This window comes from Dreissena polymorpha, chromosome 1 (assembly GCF_020536995.1).
Source record: "Dreissena polymorpha isolate Duluth1 chromosome 1, UMN_Dpol_1.0, whole genome shotgun sequence".
In the NCBI taxonomy this organism is placed as follows: domain Eukaryota; kingdom Metazoa; phylum Mollusca; class Bivalvia; order Myida; family Dreissenidae; genus Dreissena; species Dreissena polymorpha.
Genome location: NC_068355.1, coordinates 211,178,911 through 211,199,998, shown reverse-complemented (window position 1 = coordinate 211,199,998; position 21,088 = coordinate 211,178,911). Strand labels below are relative to the sequence as shown.

General features: G+C 36.1%; 2 protein-coding genes and 1 long non-coding RNA gene across 5 annotated transcripts in view; all 3 read right to left on the bottom strand.

Moving 5' to 3' along the window:
• Positions 1–21,088, bottom strand: part of LOC127864858 (uncharacterized) — a 322,960-nt gene that overhangs the window by 84,798 nt on the left and 217,074 nt on the right. The window lies entirely within an intron of this gene.
• On the bottom strand, positions 1,954–3,544 carry LOC127864871 (uncharacterized). Its single transcript, XR_008042331.1, has 3 exons — positions 3,410–3,544; positions 3,028–3,211; positions 1,954–2,096 (listed from the first exon to the last, which is right to left on the bottom strand). It is a non-coding gene; the product is annotated as an uncharacterized LOC127864871 (long non-coding RNA).
• Positions 14,745–18,612, bottom strand: LOC127864863 (uncharacterized). The gene is made up of 4 exons (XM_052404765.1): positions 18,503–18,612; positions 17,924–17,993; positions 16,110–16,267; positions 14,745–14,965 (listed from the first exon to the last, which is right to left on the bottom strand). The coding sequence occupies exons 1-4, from the start codon at positions 18,564–18,566 to the stop codon at positions 14,772–14,774; spliced, it is 486 nt and encodes a 161-aa protein (XP_052260725.1). The 5' UTR covers positions 18,567–18,612; the 3' UTR covers positions 14,745–14,771.

Here is a 21,088-nt window from a genome sequence, read left to right as displayed (position 1 = left end):
ATTATGTTTAGGCAGTAAGTAGCGTCCCTTTTAGCCTGTGCGAATTGCACAGTCTAATCTGGGAAAAGACTTCACAAACAAGCATTTAGTCCAGTTTCCCAGAACGATGCATATAATAAATAGAAGGGAAAGTGGACATCCTTGTGAAATTCCTTTTTTTTTTACGTTAAAATATATCTTCTGACAAAATGACGATTGTTTGATAGTCATGATATTTGTTGATGATTTTGAAAGATAATATGGTTATTGTTCATATAGATTTATTAAATGATTTTTTTCAAAGTGGCGAAATGAAGATTTAAAAATAAAATGAAAAAATAAACAAATTAAAAAAGCATTGATTCAAAAAATTCGTTTGCATACTATTCAAACAGGCAAGATATATCTCCCAACTTGATTAAAATAGTTAAAGTATATGTTTGTTTATTGATACAAGATATATCTCCCAACTTGATTAAAATAGTTAAAGTATATGTTTGTCTATTGATACAAGATATATCTCCCAACTTGATTAAAATGGTTAAAGTATATGTTTGTTTATTGATACAAGATATATCTCCCAACTTGATTAAAATAGTTAAAGTATATGTTTGTTTATTGATACAAGATATATCTCCGAACTTGATTAAAATAGTTAAAGTATATGTTGTTTATTGATACAAGATATATCTCCGAACTTGATTAAAATGGTTAAAGTATATGTTTGTTTATTGATACAAGATATATCTCCCAACTTGATTAAAATAGTTAAAGTATATGTTTGTTTATTGATACAAGATATATATCTCAACTTGATTAAAATAGTTAAAGTATATGTTTGTTTATTGATACAAAAATTACAAAGCGTTTATATCGCTTTTAGTCGAAGCAAAACAATGTTTCACCGACATATGGTTTAAACTACGTTATACATGTAGTTTCACAAGTATTCGTGGTTCAGAAGTACAGAGTCAGTTTTTCCTTTATGTTCGATCCTTACGGCACGATCTTATTTGATCTCTTCCTTGTGTTTATGTTTTTAAACAGTTCAAGACCTTATAGTTTTGTTATTTATTCAATTTAATGATATTTTACGTTAATACAAAAATCTGTCAATAAGTCCATTAAAAATCTTAACAGAAATTTCAAACCTATTAATTCATGCCTTTTACTTTTCATTTCTTAATTCATGTCGCTGATACTGTGCTCCGAAACGTTTCCGAAATTGCTCCTTTTACAAACCTACATTGGTCCAACTTTCAAAAGCATGAATTGTGTCCTTGACCTTTGACCTTGACACGTCACGTCTGTTATGTTAGTTTAAAGGGGCCTTTTCACAGATTTTGGCATTTTTTAACTTATTCATTAAATGCTTTATATTGATAATTGTAAACATTGGATCGTAAAAGCTCCAGTAAAAAATCAAGAATAAAATTAAAAAAAGGAAAAGAACATTGCCCGAAGCAGGTTTCGAGCCAGTGACCCCTGGAGTCCTGCCAGAGTCCTGAAGTACAAACGCTCTAGCTGACTGAGCTATTCCGCCGAATACACATAATTGACGTATTTTATACCTTATATAAGCAATCTTCGTAGTTTCACAAAATTTAACGACAAAAACAGAACTCTCCAAATTATTCAATCGTTTCGCGTTGCAACGCTTTATAATTTTTAGGTTTTAAAATCGTCAAAAGATGCATATAATGGCTATATTAGACCATGGTAAATGTTCAGTATTACTGTTTCCTCACAAATATAATAACTAAAACGAAAATTTGCGAGTCTGAAACAACTTTTTTCAATTTTGTCAATTTACCAAAGCGTGAAAAGATCCCTTTAAAATCCATTTATGTTAAATTACGTAGCGCCAATGAAAATGTTGTTGTTGTTTTTATAGAGTTGGTATTGAAAGGTATGCATAAATAGATATACATACGAAAAATTTTCTTTTTAAAACAGTTTTATACAAACCTCGTCGACAATATTGACGTTAAACGTTCCCGTGATATCATTCGCGACGTATCCGTCAGTACATTTTATCGTTAACGGCAACGGAACGGTCTGGTCGTTGAAGTCGATAGATGCTTGAGTAACGGTGATTTTGATCCAAACTTCAAACTCTGTTAAACAAATATATGACGTCATACTATACACATATATGACATGACTCATAATGTACCAGAAGATAACGTCAAGCTGATCCACACTATTCACATATATGACGTTAACATGACTCATACTGAACACATACATGACGTCATATTGTACACATATATTACGTAATATTGTACACACTAATGACGTCATACTGCATTGTTAGACATAGCAAAAGAAGAAACTGTCAGATTAGATGGCCGTTTACAAGGAAATTTGAAAAGACTCAGTTGCGGCCGCGATTTAACCAAGCTTGGGATATTCGTGAGGAAACAATTACATATTATATAAAACGTTATCTGTGAAATGTCACGAATGTCGATGTTTAATTTGAAAGAATTGCCAGAATCAAAGCTCTGCTCTTTTACTAAAATGTGGTCGGGGATCGAACCCGGTACCGCGTCGCTATAAAAGCTAGCTCATAATGCAAGGCAGTATAAGTTCTTCTTATACCGAACCCTGCTACATTAAAATTGAAGGAGATAGGTTTTATAATCTCACATACTAATGCAAAATAAATGCGATTAAAAGATGAATGAACGGACGGGTCGACGATGAGACTTCTATTGGTTCAATTGCTTTGTCGGCTCAGTTACAATTTAGAAGTACCCCGTGTACTCTTAAGTACTCTTAAGTTCACTTAACTGTACCCCGTGTACAAATAATACGCTTAAAGGCACCCGGTCATATCCCTAGGTACTTTCTTACTTAGTATGTATTTTCCGTACCACGGGTACTTTGTAGTATACTTATGAATATCCGGGTACTTTTAAGTACATATAGTTCCTGAACCGATGAACCTACAATGACCAATTGAACATTACTAAATGTACCCTTGTGGTGGTTCATGAGCCTTAAAATTGTAGGCGTTCACACTATGATCAATGATTTCTCTACCAGGTTGTTGAGAATTCGCCGGTGACGTCACTTTTCTGACCTCATACGCAGAGGCTACGGGTGACGTCACAGAGCAAGTTGTATCAGGGTCTGTAGTTGTGAATTTCCCGAGCAACGTCTGTGTGACAGTGGCGTCAGAGATGCTCGCAGAACTTCCGGGCATGCCGGAGACAAAAGTCGGCGGCTAAAGTGAAATACCAATGCAGTGGTAAACATAAACGTAATACATTATTGCGTGATAGAACGCTTCATTCATGATATAACAAAAGTCGGCGGCTAAAGTGAAATAGGTAACAGTTCACTTGTAAATAAACCCTTTGTTTGCGGGGGGGGGGGGGGGGGGGGGGGGGGTGGGGGTTGGGGGTAACATAAAATTGCCTACCGTATTAATACAGGCTGGCTGTGTGAACGTGTAATTGACGGTGTTGACGCTGTCTGTACAATCCACGTTGATGACGTGATGTCCATCGGCGGCCGCTAACGTCGCCCCCGCTTTAACGCGGATATTGAACGCTGAAAACAAGCATAATTCGTCGGTCGGTTAAAAAAAATAACTCGCCGAAATAAGTAATTATGAGCATTTGTTTGTTTAATGACTACTGGAGGAAAGGAGATTCTTACTGTAGCGGAGGGAGAAAGAAACTCGTGAAATGGTATACTTTAGACTCTTGCTTGTAGAAATATGACCAGCCCTCTATCAAAAACGGGGCTTTTATGGAATTAAAAAAAATAATATTTAAGCTGAAAGTATCGTGGCTAATTAATCTATGCGAACTGCACAGGCTAATCAGAGAAGACAATTTACGCACATGCATTAAGCTCCGTTTTCCCAGAGCACGGCTCTTGAAGAGTTTAAGACAATTGGATCCTATCTAGATCTTACGAAAATTTTACTCCAGAAAACCAGATTTTAACTTGCAATCGTTACACGAGACTATGCGGTATTGACTTATAATTCATTTCAAATGTGTTTTACATATAAAGTAAAATTCATTTCTGTTTAGCCACTTTTGCAACATTGAAATTCGACGACAGACAACCTGGGCTAGTGGCGAGTACCACTTCAAAACGGGCGTTTTGCGGCGCTCTCACGGAGCAGTTTACGGCGTCATCGCTGTCTGTCACGCTGAACGTGTGGAGGATTGTGGCGACCGTCTGCAAACCGTCGTTGATAGCCGTTCCGATCGCCGGAAGTACTGATATCACCGGAGGCTAAAGTCGCCAAGAGAAAAAAATGTGTAAAACCCGGCAAACCCCGTTGACTCTGCAACCTGTTACTGCATGTGCGTAAAGTGCAGTCTGCACAGGCTAATCAGGGACGACACTTTTCCACATAATGAAGATTTTCGCGAAGAAGAGACTTCCGTTCAACGAAATGAAATCCACAAAAGCGGAAAGAGTCGTCCATGAGTAGTATATGCGGATTGCACTGGCGAATATCCTTATGGGATGACACTTTACGCAGATGCACTGAACCCATAAAAACATCCAACATTGCTTTTTAAAACAGTTCCATACAAACCTCGTCGACAATATTGACGTTGAACGTTCCCGTGATGGCGGTGTTTCCATCCGTACACGTGATCGTCAACGGCAACGGAACCGCCTGGTCATTGAAGTCTATAGACGCTTGTGTAACGGCGGCACTGACCCACACTTGGAACTCTAGAATAAGACATGTTTAAAGGTAAAAAAAATATATTGGTTGTTTAAAATTTATTTAAAATGGTGTGGCCTTTAAGGATCTTGTTCACGATGTCACACTTTTACAACAAAGCGTAACCTAGACTTTTTGAGTTAGGGAGGCGGATGTACACTCGACACGCTTCACTTGGTGACCGACGAACTTACAGTCGGAGTAAGATCGAATGCATGCGCTTACTCGCATACACCATTGAGACTTCTGTATCGAGCTTTTATCAAGCGTGCTCCACAAAATGACTTATTATTGAGAAGACTTAATCCGTTATTAAAAGACGCCATACCCGGCTTTTGAAGATCTGCCGGTGTCGTCACGGGTCTGATCTCATACACTGACGTAATACTGCATGTCGTGTCGGGATCGGTAACGGTGAAGACACCGAGTGACGTCGCGGTGACGGTCGAGTCGGAAATAGACGGAGATGTGCCGGGAATTCCCGTAACGAACGTCGGAGGCTATTAAAAATATAAAATACCATGATTTTTTTGTTACAGTAAAGACCTGTATTTTATTAGTAAAATCCGTGCAATATGTGATTATATAGATGGATGTTAAGCGTTCTACATAAAAACACAGTTAATGAAATATGAGGAGTATTTTAAAATGAATTGCTCAACTTTAAAAAATGAATTGCTAAAGTCAATGGTTAATATAAAACATGTATAGCATTCGTTTTCAAAATCTGAACTGTTAACCGAATGACATATAAATAAATAGATGATCAATAGTAGAAGTAGTATTTGTAGTTGTTGTTGTTGTTGTCGGTGTTGTCGTTGTTGTTATTGTTTTTGTTCTTGTATACAATTGATCAATTATAGTGTTCTATGTCTTTGACGTTCAAGTTCTTGACCAGTTGTGGAAGTCAATTTGACAAATGAAAAGCGACCGGCAATTTTCACTATACATGTTTCTGTCAGAAAGAAAATCTATGTTAAATTCCAAAAGATTGAATGTGTATACACGAAATACCGTGTCACCTAACAGAACAGGTGAAAAGATGTTTGTGTACAATAGTACCGCTGTGAACAAAATCAGCTTGAATGTGCAACATCGTTTGCTTAAAAAAACAAGGATATGTTCAAAACCCATCAACACTCAAAATCAACGAATATTTCTTACAATATTTCGAAAAATAAAGTTAACACAAAAAAATTCATGCTACATATAGCAATATCCTAAATTGCGAAATATGTGGTAGTTCTCATGATTACGACGCTGCCCGGAGCCAGTATCGAGTTCGCTGGTAAATATTCGGATATCGTGGCGTGAAATTAACATGGAATCTTTTGTCGCAAAAAAAGTAATAACGAGCATTTTGTATCTCATTAAATCTATGTTACCATACCATATATAGCGTTGAAAATTTCGCTATTGCTATAAGGAACACTGATTTCGTATGGGTTAACTTTATTTTACGAAATATTTTGCGAAATATTCGTTGAGTTTGAGTATTTATGTTACTATAAAAAAAGGATATGTTAATTTTCAATTTTTGAGAAAAAAATGTTCTTGAAAATACAGAATATTAAAATCACGTATGTATTAATTTTTTGTCTAAAATATCAGGCTTTTAAAAAACAATATCACAATATAACGAATATGAAGATGTCACAGATTCGGATGGACAATATTTTTGTGAGCACTATAATATTGCGAGACAAATGAAGTACAATGATTATTATTTGTGATACACTAACCCATTTATGCGTAGTGGACTCTCCCATCCTTCCAAATTGGATAAATTTATTTCCAAAATTAGGGATGTCTAGTATATTTATTTCTATATTTAGAATAGGTCTTACAAAAAATCATTTAAGCAAACAGCGCAGACCCTGATGAGACGCCGCATCATGCGGCGTTTCATCTGGGTCAACGCTGTTTGCCAAGGCATTTTTTTCTAGACGTTAGGCATAAATGGGTTAATGTTCGTTGATTTTGTGGGTTTACCGATCCACGAATTTAAAGCGGGTATATACGATTTTTATATGTGCTGAATTGTAAAATATGTATACAAATATGTTATAATAACACACAATATGCAAGAAAAATGATACATTTAAGACGAATTTCATAAAATACAGCAAATACAAATTAGCGCCCCGAGCCGATTGTGACGAAGATAATTCGTAATTATTTTCCTACAATAACCGATGCATTCGTCTTTTTAGTAAGTGTTCGTGTGTCGTATGAATCGATATCGCTGCAGGAATTTCAAATGAACCGTTAAACTAAATTTAGATTCACATCGTACATGCATGATATACATGCTGGCGAATTCGGCTGTACAGCCTTTTTCGATTTCAGAATTAAATATCTGGCTTATTTAGCATTTTTCGACACATGTTCTTCTTAACTTTTATTTTAGTTTATATTGAAATATATGTATAATAAGTTTTTACACATTTTATATTAATAAATAAATATTTGACAAGATCGTATAAGATCGTATATACCCGCTTTAATTTCAACATTTCTTCCTAAATTGAAAATCCACAAAATTGACCTGCGTACGAAAATGTATTTTAGGCAACAAAATATCATGGCCACAAATATAAAGAGAATATTATGTGAATTTTGGATAAAGATCAAGTTTATCACGCGAGGCTTAGAACCATGTTAGCGCGAGGCGTGCCGAGCGCTACCATGGTTCGAGCCGAGCATGATAAACTTGATATTTATTCAAAACTCACATAATATTCTATTATTTCATCCCCTTTTCCATTAATAATTATAAAACATCGCATTTTATGACGATTTTATCTTTCCGTAATTGACAAAAACGTATTCTCCATTTTTTGGAAAATCCCAAATCTGATCTAAAAATAGCGATAGTATAAAGCTTAAGTTTATAAGATCGTTGTTATAGTATCGATTTTTATCTGGTTATAGGATAAAAATGATTTCGAAGTACCTTCTCAAGTAAGGGAGCAGTAAACGTTCTTTGAGCAGTTAACTGCGTGATTGAGAACCCACGAAGTCCACGAAAATTAGAGTAGACCGTATAATATGGACTTCGCAGTACTTCACAGATTAACGTGTCCAAGGAAAAGACATTTTTAAAACAAAAAATCACGAAATTAATTCCGACAAATAAAATGGTTTGTATGGTACCTTATCAAGTAAGGGACACGTGAACGTTTCGGTTATGATATTCGCCGGCGATCTGTCATCAACGCACTGAACGTTAACGAGGAGAGGTGACGTCGCCGCGTCCAACTTCACGCCGGCTTTCACCCAGATGGCAAATGTCGGCGCCGTGACAGGAACCACGTTGAAGAAGCTGTCCTGTGGCGCCTGTGGCGTAAGGAGACGATACCTGTACCTTTACACCTATTTATTGTTGCTCGAATGCATCGAGAATCTAAAGGTTATTCAAACTCTATCGAGTCCGATTCCTGGTTAGATCCAGTACTTGGTGTCTTTGGGAGGATATAATGAGAACTCCCACAATGGGGATCGCACATATGAACGCCCTGTCGCTAGGCGGACACCATATCTATAACACCACGGCATTCTCACATAGAGGATAATTGGATGTTTATTGGTTTCGGTTGGTAATCGATTTAAATGCACAATAAATAAGAAAGCTTCTTATTTGCACACATTACTGCGCCAATTGTGAAAATACCGGTATTTATTTTTATGCAGTCATGAGTTGAACAAAAGAACACTATATCAACAAGTTTACTTTAAAGTTAATGCTTTTTCAAAGTTTTCTTACTGTCAAGTTCTTTTCCCATTTGCTTTTTTGTACTGGTATTTATATGTTAAGTCTCAATAGCAAAAGCTTTTTGTTGAAGTTTACATGTAAAAAACACTTACAAAACAAACAGCCCGTGGGCTTTTTTTCATTGTTTGTGTACTTGATGGGTGTATAAAAAGTAATAGTAATTATACAATTTACATACAAAATCTATAGTTGATATTTCCAGAATTTTACGATTATACTCAATATAACGATTTTTATATAGTAATCCCAGAAATTACTTACCTAAATTGAGCAAGTTATGAAACTCTGGTCGTTGGCGTCCGTGACGCTGAACGTGCGAAGTGACGCCCCGTCAGCAATCCGTCGGCACGCGCCGGCGACAGCGTAGCGGGAAGTCCGGTAAAAACCGGTTTCTAAAGCAATATGTAGGTTTATTGTGATCTTCTTATAAATCTGGAAACTTCATTACCTGTTTGAAGCAATAGCGAAAACAGAAGAGTAACACATGACGTTCTAAAAATATGCAGGACCGCGACGTCAAACCATAGAATCATTTCTTTACAGGTTTTTAATAGAGAAAGAATTTCTTCTTCCAAGCTTCTGTGACATTTACATTTGACGTTTTTGCCTTAAAAATTAAGGGCGTCATATGTAACCAGCATACCCATTTTGATGATCGTAAGTCCAAGCGTTCTCTTGATATCGAAGGGAAAAGAAATTTATTAGGGACCGACCGACCAACTTTGAATCATCAGGCGATTTATTGCATAAATTTATCTTACGGACGATTCCGGAAATAGTCCATGTATCACGATTGTTGAGATCTATCTAACCGAGGAATCCGGACAAAATCGATGTATCACTATTGCGACCGACCGACGTACTTTTCGAACAGTGGAATACCAATTACAACGGAATGAGTGCTAGAATGTATATTGAGAAAAATTATGACAGTGCAAAACACATGTTTTTTTGTCAATAGTTTAAACGCTAAACGTTCACATCGACTTCAGTAAACAGTATTTACTAAATAATAAACGATAAACGATTAACTTATTCGAAAACATGTTTTAACAAATGATTAAATCGTTTTTCAGTTATTCATTTTTATTATGCGTACGTCATCGGCTATATTGATGGTCCTTGATGACGTCACAGTGTTGATAGCATCAGTGCACGTGACGGTGATTGTTTAACTCGTAGCAGAGTCTTAATCAAGCAGGGCAATCGTCTTGACGTCGAACCCTTTAAAAAAAGCACCTAATTAACAATGATGGCTTAGCAAAAGGTGTCACCAATATTTAAACCATTTAAGCATCTCTTTGACACTCGCATTAACAAAAATTCATCCACCTTCTCCTCATCATCATCAACATCCACCTCCTCCTCCTCCTCCTCCTCCTACTCATCATCATCATCATCACTATAACATCATCATCATAAGCAGCAGCTGCAGCAGTATACTGATAATTATATTCCTACTCCTCATCAACAAAACCACTATAACAATCATCATGACCATATTAATGGATTCACCACTATCACAATCATCATCATCATTAAAATAACGTCACTAAACTTACGTATTACCGTCACCAAACTAACGTAACAACGTCTGCACTGTAACGTAATGACGTCACCAAACTTACGTTGAGCTCCGTTAGCGGTATCCACCTTGGTGATGCCAAACTTTGCACTCTCCGGCGCGTTGATGGAACAGGAAATAGCGTCATCCTGGTCGGTAACGGTGAACTGATGTACGGAAGTGCCCACTGGCGATAGGTCACCCAGTGGACCGGAAGTACCGGCAAAATTGGTTAGAACGGGGGCCTTTAATGAAGATTTACTCTTTTTTTTTCAATTTGAAAGTAAAGCATATGCAATATCTTAAGAATTTTTTTTTATATAGAGAGGTAAAAAACAACTTGTGTAATGTATCCCATGATGTAGGCTATAATATCTAAGTCTACGCCCTTACAAACGGAATATATAGCTTATATCTATGTCCATAGTGTTTTCGCTCAGTTATATCCATTATTATTTTATTTTTGGAATCACTGTCACAACTTTAGAAAATCGTCAAATATATAAAAAGTTAGTTTTTTCAATGTTGTCCAAGCAATATCAGGCCATATTTTCTTAAAACAAACGCTTTTCTTCATTATACCGTTTGCTTCACATCGGGAACTAAAATACACAACTTCTATGTCTGGAATCGAACGTCTCCTGTACCGCAATCCTCACGCCTCCCCCGCCCCCCCGCCGCCCGCCCTCCCTTTCGCCCGCCACGCTTTGGCGATCCACAAATGTGAATTATTTCATATATCTGTCATTGCATTGACCAAATGCAACCGTCCATAGCTTAGGGATGTATTGGACGCTGCTTTCCGGACACATCAACAGACCGACAGACCGAGCTACTCCGAAACACTGCGTTCATGCGGTCTTTCGATTGCGGTGCTCGTGTAGGAGAGAATACCGGTGAATTCGATAAAGAAATGAGCCGCGCTGGGGTAAAACGGGGCTTAATGCATGTGCGTTAAGTGTCGCACCAGATTTATCTGTCTAGTATGCAGAGGCAGATCAGGGACGACACTTTCCGCTTTAACAGGATTTGTTGATAAAAAAGAGAATTTCTTTAAAGCCTCTATAACGTTCAAAATCAAAGACAATTTCATAAAGTATTTCGTAAAATAAAGTTAACACCTAAGCAATCAGTGTTTCTTATAGCGATAGCCACAATTTCAACGCTAGATGTCATATGATAACATATATTTTTGTAGATAAAAAAATTCTCGTTTTTATTTATTTGTGACACAATTAATTCCATTTTAATTTCCCGCAAATATATCTATTCATACAAAACACGAACACTAAAATGGTACCATGTTAGTGTTAATGTGTCGTATGAATACATATCGTTGCGGGAAACTAAAATGGAATTAAATATGCAAAACAATAATAAAAACGAGCATTTTGTGTCTACAAACATCTATTTTACCAGACCACATCTGGCGTTGAAATTTCGGCAATTGCCATTAGGAACACTGATTTTTAATTGTTCAACTTTATTTTACGAAATATTGTACGAAATTTTCGTTGATTTTGAGTAGTAATGGGGCTTTAAAAGTAAAATGCCGTACAAGCGGACTGCAGAGGCTAATCTCAGACGACACTGTACGCACTTGCATTAAGACCCGTTTTCCCAGAGCGCCGCTTAAATGTACACGTACCGCGTCCGAAATGTCCACCTTGTAACTGCTGGTGATTTGGTCCGTCCCGTCACTGCACGTGATCGTCATGGATTCTACAGCGGTGACGTCATGATTCAGCGTACTCGCTGACCCCGCCTTCAGCCAAAGTTCGTAGGCTGCAGATAAAACAAATTGCAAACTTTAACTAGTTGACAATAATACTGCAAGAACTAAAAATATAAATTATTGAATAAAATCAGAGTAATGTAATAAAAACGAAAATTATATGAAAATTATATATAAATATAATAAGAAATAAAACATATTTAACAAAAAAATGAAGAAAATATAAATAATTCATTTAACATATTCAAATAAGTGCAAAATTACATTTTTTTAAAATAAGTTCAAAAAATGAAAACAGTGAAAACATAGTCAGCCTAAATGTTTAAAGAAAATAAAAATAAAACTCACTATATGTATCAGTATGAACTATCCAAAGAGTTTGTTTATTGTTGGTCAGATGACTCGTTTAGAGAAAATAGAGCGTAATTCTTGTTCATTAAAAATAATCACACAGCAGCCTGTGCAGTCCGCACAGGCTTATTAGGGACGACACTTTCCGCCTTAATGGAAAGTTTCGTTTATAGGCATTTCCGAAACGAAACTCCAGTGCAGGCGGGGCGTACTTTTTTAAAGTTTTTTCTTATATTTGTAAATAATACGAACCTGATCCAACCGTTTTGATTTCAAACTTGGTGTTATCGACTGTGCACGTAATTGGGTTCGTGTCCGTGATGTCAAATGCATAGAGAGACCTAGCCGTTGTCGTGACGTCACTGATCGGGGTCGGGTGAACGGTCAGAAGAGAAACCGGAACAAACACCGGGGCCTAGAGAGTAGAGGTCAATTAGTTCAGAAAAATTCACTCATTAAGTAGTTGCATTACATAAACTCAACCAGAAACGATAAACGTTATATATAATTTTTGAATCACTTTATTTATAGACTTCTTAAACCGCTAACAAAATGCTAAGTAGAAGATGTCTGATACTTAAACATCTTAAGAGCAATTTATTAAATAAATACATTTATATGAGTATTGTCAAGTTGTTTAAGTAAATAATCGTTCACATTTGCCAAACTACTATAATTAGGTATACTTGTACTTATAATATGAAATCTTCAAATTGTATTAGATTTTGAATGTATGGCTTTCAATTAAATCAAAAATATGTGATATATGTTTTCCTGTAGTTTATAGAGAAAAATATGCAATATTATTACTTATTTCGAACAGAAAAAAACTATTAATGAGACAAAAAGTGAATTATTTCATTATCTTTTACGATCAAATGACGGATGTATTATTCCCGCGAAGGTTTTAAGTTTAAACCTCTTAAAATGTTAATAAACTGTTAAAAAGAATTAAATAACAAGACAATAATTTTGTACATCCGCTTGTAATGACATAGAAAATAAATATATTCACTCATTCATGAACATATTTTTTAATTAAATGGGACTAGGGATTTTTCTGAAATAATCACGTAATGACCTAAAAACGATGTCATTTTACAGTAAAAAGTGAACATGAGCGAAAGTTTTCACTTTCATCAAAACAGTAATTATCATATTTAAATCTCTGAGATTTTTTTCGATGCATTATCCATTAAAAAGCATTAATAATATTAAGCAATAATTGAATTAATATTTCATATATGGTTCACTGATATTCCCCAATAAATAAAAAGAAAAAATAAGGTAAGCTCACACAATGTTTTACTCTGATAGATCTGGCATGCACCGAATTTAGCACTACTTTTAGAGCAAAATTAGCTTGGACAAAATACCCACATAAGACTAGCTTATTATCGTCGACCAGGATTATAACTGAAATTAATCTTAAATCACAAGTCAACTTGTTTCGACGTCAGCTTTCTTTAACGACACACTGTTCTTTACGTCACGTTGTGTATGACGTCACGCGATTTCTGACGGGTCACTGATGACGTTACACTTACTGTATTCGTAACGGTGACTGTAATTGTTCCGATGGCGGTGTCGCCGCAGCGGTCGGTGGCAGTGATAGTCAGTGGATAACTTCCGGCACTCAAGGAGGCGCCGCTGTGAATATCATCTGAAAATTTGAATTGATATATATTGTTAAAGAATAAGGTATGGAGATAACCAGGGTTTTTTCACTAGACAATGTCGTCTAGATTTTTTTATTTATTTGAAAAGCCGTACCTATACATGAACTATGAAAACTAAGTACTGGAGGACAACGGCATACAACTATGTACATAAAGTAGTTGCTACGCCTGAAGAAGTTAAATACTGTTGAACAAGTTAAGTCATTGTAATGTTCACGTGCTGTCACTGTAAGTAACAAATGCCCCCAAAGAATTATTTTGACCCAAACGTGTGATATTGACCTTTTCTTTCTTGTCCTTTGAGATAGCAGCCAAGTTTTTGAATGCCATAATATAAAGTTCATCAGTGGTTGGCAAAATTATGGATTATAATGCATTGTTGTTGTTGGGTTTTTTTTCCAATCAAAATCAAGTCTGGTAATCGGCCCCATTCCCAATGGAAAAAGGTATATTTTTTTCGAAATAGGAGCTAAAAATTCCCAATAGAAGGTTTGCGAAAATAATTGATCTCAATATTTTGTCCATTTCTCATCCATATGAGCTCAACCTTAGTATATATAATACTGAAATCACTTATGTTCTCAATTTTGAAGCATCTTTTAGCAATACAATTACAACACTGATTCCCCAATTTAGGCAAAATGACGCAAATTTTCCCCATCCAAAGGGACACGGCCTCATTCCGAAATGGTAAAGAAAAACACACACTGTCGGTCAACTCTTGAAATCAAGAAAATTCATGTCCCACGTTCTCAAGAAAATTCATGTCCAACGATATCAAGAAAATTCATGTCCCACGAAATCAATAAAATCACGCCCAAAAAAAATCAAGAAAAGTCATGTCCCACGAAATCAATAAAATTCATGTCCCACGAAATTAAGAAAATTCATGTCCCACGAATAATAATGAGTTTACAATATTCGAAGACCGGCTCATATCTATCATAGGCTGATCATATATTTCCTTGCTGAAAATAATCGTTTCAAGACGTCCATCCCGTGGCAGTCTTAACCACCGAGAAAAGGGAACTTCCGGCAGTCTTCATGACGCTGAAACCGGAAGTAACCGCCACGAGATCGGTTGTGTCCGCATCCGTGACGTCAATGGTGAATATCGGCTGTGACGTCTTAGTGTCGCTGATTGTGACGCTATCGTCCACGATTACTGGATCCTCATCTGAATACGCATAATGAAATAAATGCGAGCTCATAACATAGAGGATATTTGTTGGATTCGGTGGATTATCGATTTTAATTCACGAGTGATCATAGAAAATAATATTTTCACGAGTGGCGCAGCCACAAGTGAAAATATACATTTTATATGATCACGAGTGAATTAAAATCGATAATCCACCGAACCCAACAAATTTTCTTTTTATTTTATGCTTTATTTCACAGTTTATATACATTGTTAAAGAGTTTAACTAAAGAATAACGTTGGGAAAATGACGTCATTTTGTCCAAAAAATGACGTCATTTAACATAAACAGTGAAAATTATCGATAATTTTCACTGATAATTTTCATTGTTTGAAACAGTGAAATTATCAGTTTTAATTCACTGATATTTCTCTATAAACCACCGGAAAGTATAAAATAAATAGAGGATATTTGTTGGATCCGGTGGATTATCGATTTTAATTCACGAGTGATCATAGAAAATAATATTTTCACGAGTGGCGCAGCCACGAGTGAAAATATATGTTTTCTATGATCACGAGTGAATTAAAGTCGATAATCCACCGAATCCAACAAATTTTCTTTTTATTTAATGCATTTTTCACAGTGTATATACATTGTTCAAGAGTTTAACTAACGAATTTTGCTGGGATAATGACGTCATTTCGTCAAAAAAATGACGTCATTTCACAGTAAACAATGAAAATTATCGATAATTCTCACTGATAATTTTCACTGTTTGAAACAGTGAAATTATCAGTTTTAATTCACTGATATTCTCTATAAACCACCGGAAAGCATTAAATAAATAACTATTAACTGATAATACAAATTATTTTCGGTTTTGTTTTTGTTTCATTTGTTTCTTCTTTGTATGTTTTTTCTTCTTTAAGACATACTCAGACTCGCAGCAATCGTATTGATTATATCTATAACGTCAATCACATCAAATCATATGAATCACTCAATCACACCAAACATAACAACCACATAAATCACATTAATGGCCAAAAGAACTTTAAAAAAAGGACAAAGTGAGCGACGACCAAACCAAATGTTGATAGACGTATCCTTTTTTCAAACGATGTAAATATGTGAGAATCACGTCGCTGGCGATATACATAGACAACCGCTACTTACTGGCAGTCACAACCGCTCCGGCGGCGTAGGTATTGGCAGTATCCGGCGTCATCGCCCAGGGAACTTCCGTCCCAACGACCGGGGCCGCCAGCACCTGGTTCTGGGTGCTCGAACCCGCTGCGACGCTGGGAGGAATGAGCTCTGCACCGGATGTGTACCTGCGTAACAATAACAAATAGGGGAATTCCACTTCGACCCGATTTTCCACGATTTGTCCCGATTTCCAATATTTTGAGGACGGGGACATTCTTAGCTCAATCGGCGAAGGTCCCAACTCATTCGTAGTTAGTCGCGGGCCGATCGTAAGTTATTCCTTCAACTCGTGAGGTCCGGAAAAATCGTGGCCAGATTTTTAACGTGTTTAAAATTTGACCAAGACAGAATTTAATCGCAGTTGACTCGTAACAGCGTCGTAGTGCGTTCTTGGGCGTCGTGATAGAATCGTAGGTAATTCGTGACTCAATCGGGAAATCGGTGATCACGTGATCTGTCTACGAATCAGTTACGACTTTGTCAAGACTCTCAAGAGTTCACCCCGAGTGATTTGCGAGCCCGCTAAGATTCTCGCGATTTAGTTACGAAACAGTTACGATTTTGTAAAGAATGATTAAAAATTATTATTTTTCTATCATGTTTTTTTGTCGAATAACCCACAGTAAGGAGTATAGATGCGTAGGAATTAAATCACGAATGCGGAGCACGAGTGCTTTGATAACACGAATCTATACTCCTTACTGTCGGTTATTCGACAACAAGCCATCATATAAAAATATTATTCATATTCTAACACGATTCGGATTGATTTGGTTCAAGCTTTTGGACGTGAAGTATATTTTTCAATACTCTGCCCCTCTTAGTACAAAGTTCACTATTTAGTGACGTCATTGAATTGTACAAACATATGACGTCGTTTTCAATCATAAATATTTTGCAAATTACATCACTTTCATTGTGAACAACACTAATAGAAACAAAATGAACACACGTGTATTAATTCTTTTGAAAAGCTGACATGCTATAAATGTTTTCTTAATTACGTTTCTTAAAAAAAAACATTCTTTGCAGGAGTGGTCAAGCCACTTATCACTAAATATACAATTTGTTGTTTCATTACATTTATATACATGCTACATTTATTGCATTTCTTTTATAGCGGGATTTAGCACGTGCATTTTACTGCAATGTTTTCTTTATTTATTCGGAACTATTTTCGAAACATAAAGCTCCGCCCACAATTTATTGCAGAATAACCCACACTTGATTTCCTTCTATGTCTATAGAAAACAAGTCGCGTGCGGTGTTAGAATCAATATCAGTAGATATTAGCGCCGAATTAATGGGTGCGTTCGGTGAGGTCCTAGCTTAGTCGTGACCGATCTTCATCGTTCGTAGTACAGTCGCAGAAGATTCTTACACATCGTAGTGAAGTCTCGACCCTATTTGCAAGACTTCAACCGAACCCCACGATTCGTCGTAACTCAATCGTACCAGTGTCGTAACTGAATCGTAGACTGTCACGAGTCTTCCCGATTCAATAAATGTGATAAATCGTTGCGAATCTTGGGCTTGTTTTCGTGGTGGAATAGGGCCAAAAGACAGTCAACTGGTAACACTATTCACTTTTTACCGCGATAGCAGCACTAACATTCGCGGAAGGGCAGACCATCGGATACAATGTTTTCTATGAACCGGAAGTGTATGAAGTAAATAGTGTTCATTTATTCACACACATATGAACTGTTTAATATATCGTATATAAATATAACAATCTTAAATCAAAAACGGCCATGAACATGGAGTGATGTCACACATACCACCCTATGACGTCATCGATTTCAACCTCTACTGTACCCGTCGACAAAGGAGTGTTTAGTCCGACGGCGGCTGAAAATAAGCGAATTTGTACATTTAAAATACAAAATAAAGAACGACAAACTATTAAGTATATCATGTGGAAGTTCTTTATTTATTGTTATGTTATTGCTGAGAATTTGTTCATTTTAAATACATTATTAGGACCGGAAAATTATTAAGAAAATCATGTGAACGTTCTTCGTTCTCTTCTGACAAACACTCAATATACATGTCTGATGTTCAATATTTTGCTGTGACGTTTATGTTATCAGAATATCGGTGACTAAAATTGTGTCAACTGATTGTTTTAATTTATAACGAACATTTGTTAGGCGTAGGTGTATAACAGTGTACTTGTTCTATTCGTGAAAAAAATCAAAGTAAAACAAAATAATCGAAACGCCGAATGTCATTATTCCCTCTTTAATTTCAGTGTAAAGATATGCGGATTTTTTTTAATAACCTTCCGAGAATTAGCTTGTACTTTTGTGTGGAACTTGTTAAATAAAATCAAGTTAAGTTTGTCTGATCTCCGTTACCTGTAAATGTTTGTTGCGCAATAAGTTCGTAACTTGATGTCGATGTCGGCCGCCATAGATGCATCGTGACGTCCCAAATTGACGTCACAAAGAATTTCCAGTTGTTGAGCGTTCCGCAGCAAGGCGACTTGGAAGACCCAATAAAAAATGTCAGCCCTAAAAGTGGAAAGAGTTCAGATAAAAAATTATGTGTTAATTTACGTGTTTGTTATCAATGACCGTTTACGTGTTTGGCATCAATGACCGTTTACGTGTATGTTATCAATTACATTGAGTTCACTTTGCATATATAGCAATAACGATAAAACGGAGGAAAATATGTCTAAAACGACCTACCGATACCAGTTCCGGTATTGGCAATGTGCGCTCCGGGGTTATATGTCCTCATGTCGCCACATCCTTCTGTGAATGAGAAAACTTAGTGCTTTTAAACCTCGCAGCGCTTTGATAAACAAATAATAAAAGTTGTATCAATAGTTGTTGGAGTACAGAAGTAGTCACTTAGTTACAGGAACAACAGCAACTTAATTTATATCATAAATTAATAATAATGGAAGTTAAAGTAAAAATGATGATGACCATCATCATCATCATCATCATCATCATCATCATCATCATCATCATCATCATCATCATCACAGTTATTTGTTTTTAAATTCAAATAAAAACAATTTACATTGAATACAAGCTATTCCTAATTAAAGAAGCAGTAGTAGTAGTAGTAGTAGTTGTTGTTTTTGATATTTCATGTAAAAGTAGTTCTTTTTGTTGCTGTTGTTGTTGTTCTAAAAGAAAATTTGTTTGCTGATGATGTCGTCGGTGTTTGTCAAGATGATGGAAGTGGTACCGATACAATTACTATATTAATGTCATTATTAAGGTGGTGTTGTTGATGATAATGATGAAATTTGACGTCACAATATCAATTTATACTTATTACATGCACATAAAATTGTCGTCAGAATGAAAACACTACCGAAAAACCTTCTTCTTTCCAAATCCTGCATGTTTAGGTTCTTTGAACTTGTTTACAAATCCTTTAAGTCCCTCCCCCCTTATAATATTTGTTCCCTTAAAGTCTTATTACTCTATCGAATGTTCCTTTGCTCGTGAAATAATTCCATTTGATGGATACGTTGTTTATCAATTGATAAAAGTTATGTAATTAAAAGTCCTGTATCTTTCTTGGTATAAAGCTCGTTTACTTCTCTACTATATTGCAACGCATGTAGAAAATCAGTTTATAACATTAGACGTCGATGACTTAAAACATTAGACGTAGATGATTTAAAAAAATAAACGTAGATGCGTATTTGCGAAATAAAATGTAACTGTTTAATAATACGTTATTTAATGTTGAACGTCAAAATTATTACAACTTATACAGCGGTGCATTTTAATCATATTAGAATTTAATTAAAATCAATCAATAAGAAAAGCCCACATCACTCTATCATCCATAAACTTGTTAATTTCTCCTTGTTTACGTTTGACGCACGTCTTTAAACCTTTCATTTAAAAATCGCTCATATTTCATAGAATAAAACCTGATTCATTTTCAAATAGATGCTGTATACAAGGGGAGGCGGAAAACTACAACGGGCGAGGCATGGTCAGGGGTGATAACCTCAAAAAAGGGTTAGGGTTAGGGTTAGGGGTCGGGTTAGGGTTAGGGTTGGGTTTAGGCTAACCCCAACCCTAACCCGACCCCTAACACTAACCCAAACCCTAACCCTAACCCTCTTACCCCCCCCCCCCCCCTTGCGTAATACCATACCATGCCTCGCCCGTTGTAGTTTTCCGCCTCCCGTATACAAGCAATGTGGAGCTTTCTTACACTCAAAGTGAAAATCAATAACTGCAATAGAAAGTGTATTAATGGTTAAACTTATTATGATAATCTCTGATCCATTCAAAAGAAGTAGCATCAATGCATGTTTATAATTGACACGACCAGACATTAAAATCATCGTAAACATTAAACATAAACAACCATTCATCAATGCTGTGAACAGATGGTTTAAATACGTAGACAGTCATAAATTGTGTTTACCTATTTTAATTACTTATGTGATCAATGAAATAAAATAAAATTTAATTAAATTAAATATGTTAATATGCTTTATACACTCATACATATGGACTGTGCTCCGTGAAAAAGCGGTTTAATGCATGTGCGTAAAGTGCCGTCCCAGATTAGCCTGTGCTGTTCGCATAGGCTTATCATTGACGACACTTTCCGCAAAATTTTGACTTTCTTGAAACGAAAATATCATGAAAGCGAAATGTCGTCCCTGATTAGCCTATGCGGACTGCACAGGCTGTTCTGGGACAACACTTTACGCACATGCATTGATCCCCGTGTTCACAGAGCACGGCTCATCAAACCGAACGTGTCACAGTTTTGTTTGTTTGTTTGTTGTTAGATGTTTCACTGATTTCTCTGTTTTCCACGATATGCATTCACGTCAAGGCGCTCACTTTACCAACTCTCACTTACCTTGGTTTGTTGGTTTAGCAGTTCTAACTGAACATACATTGGCCAGAAGCAACGGCCTTGGCGTTTAAAGATCGCTGTGTCGCAAA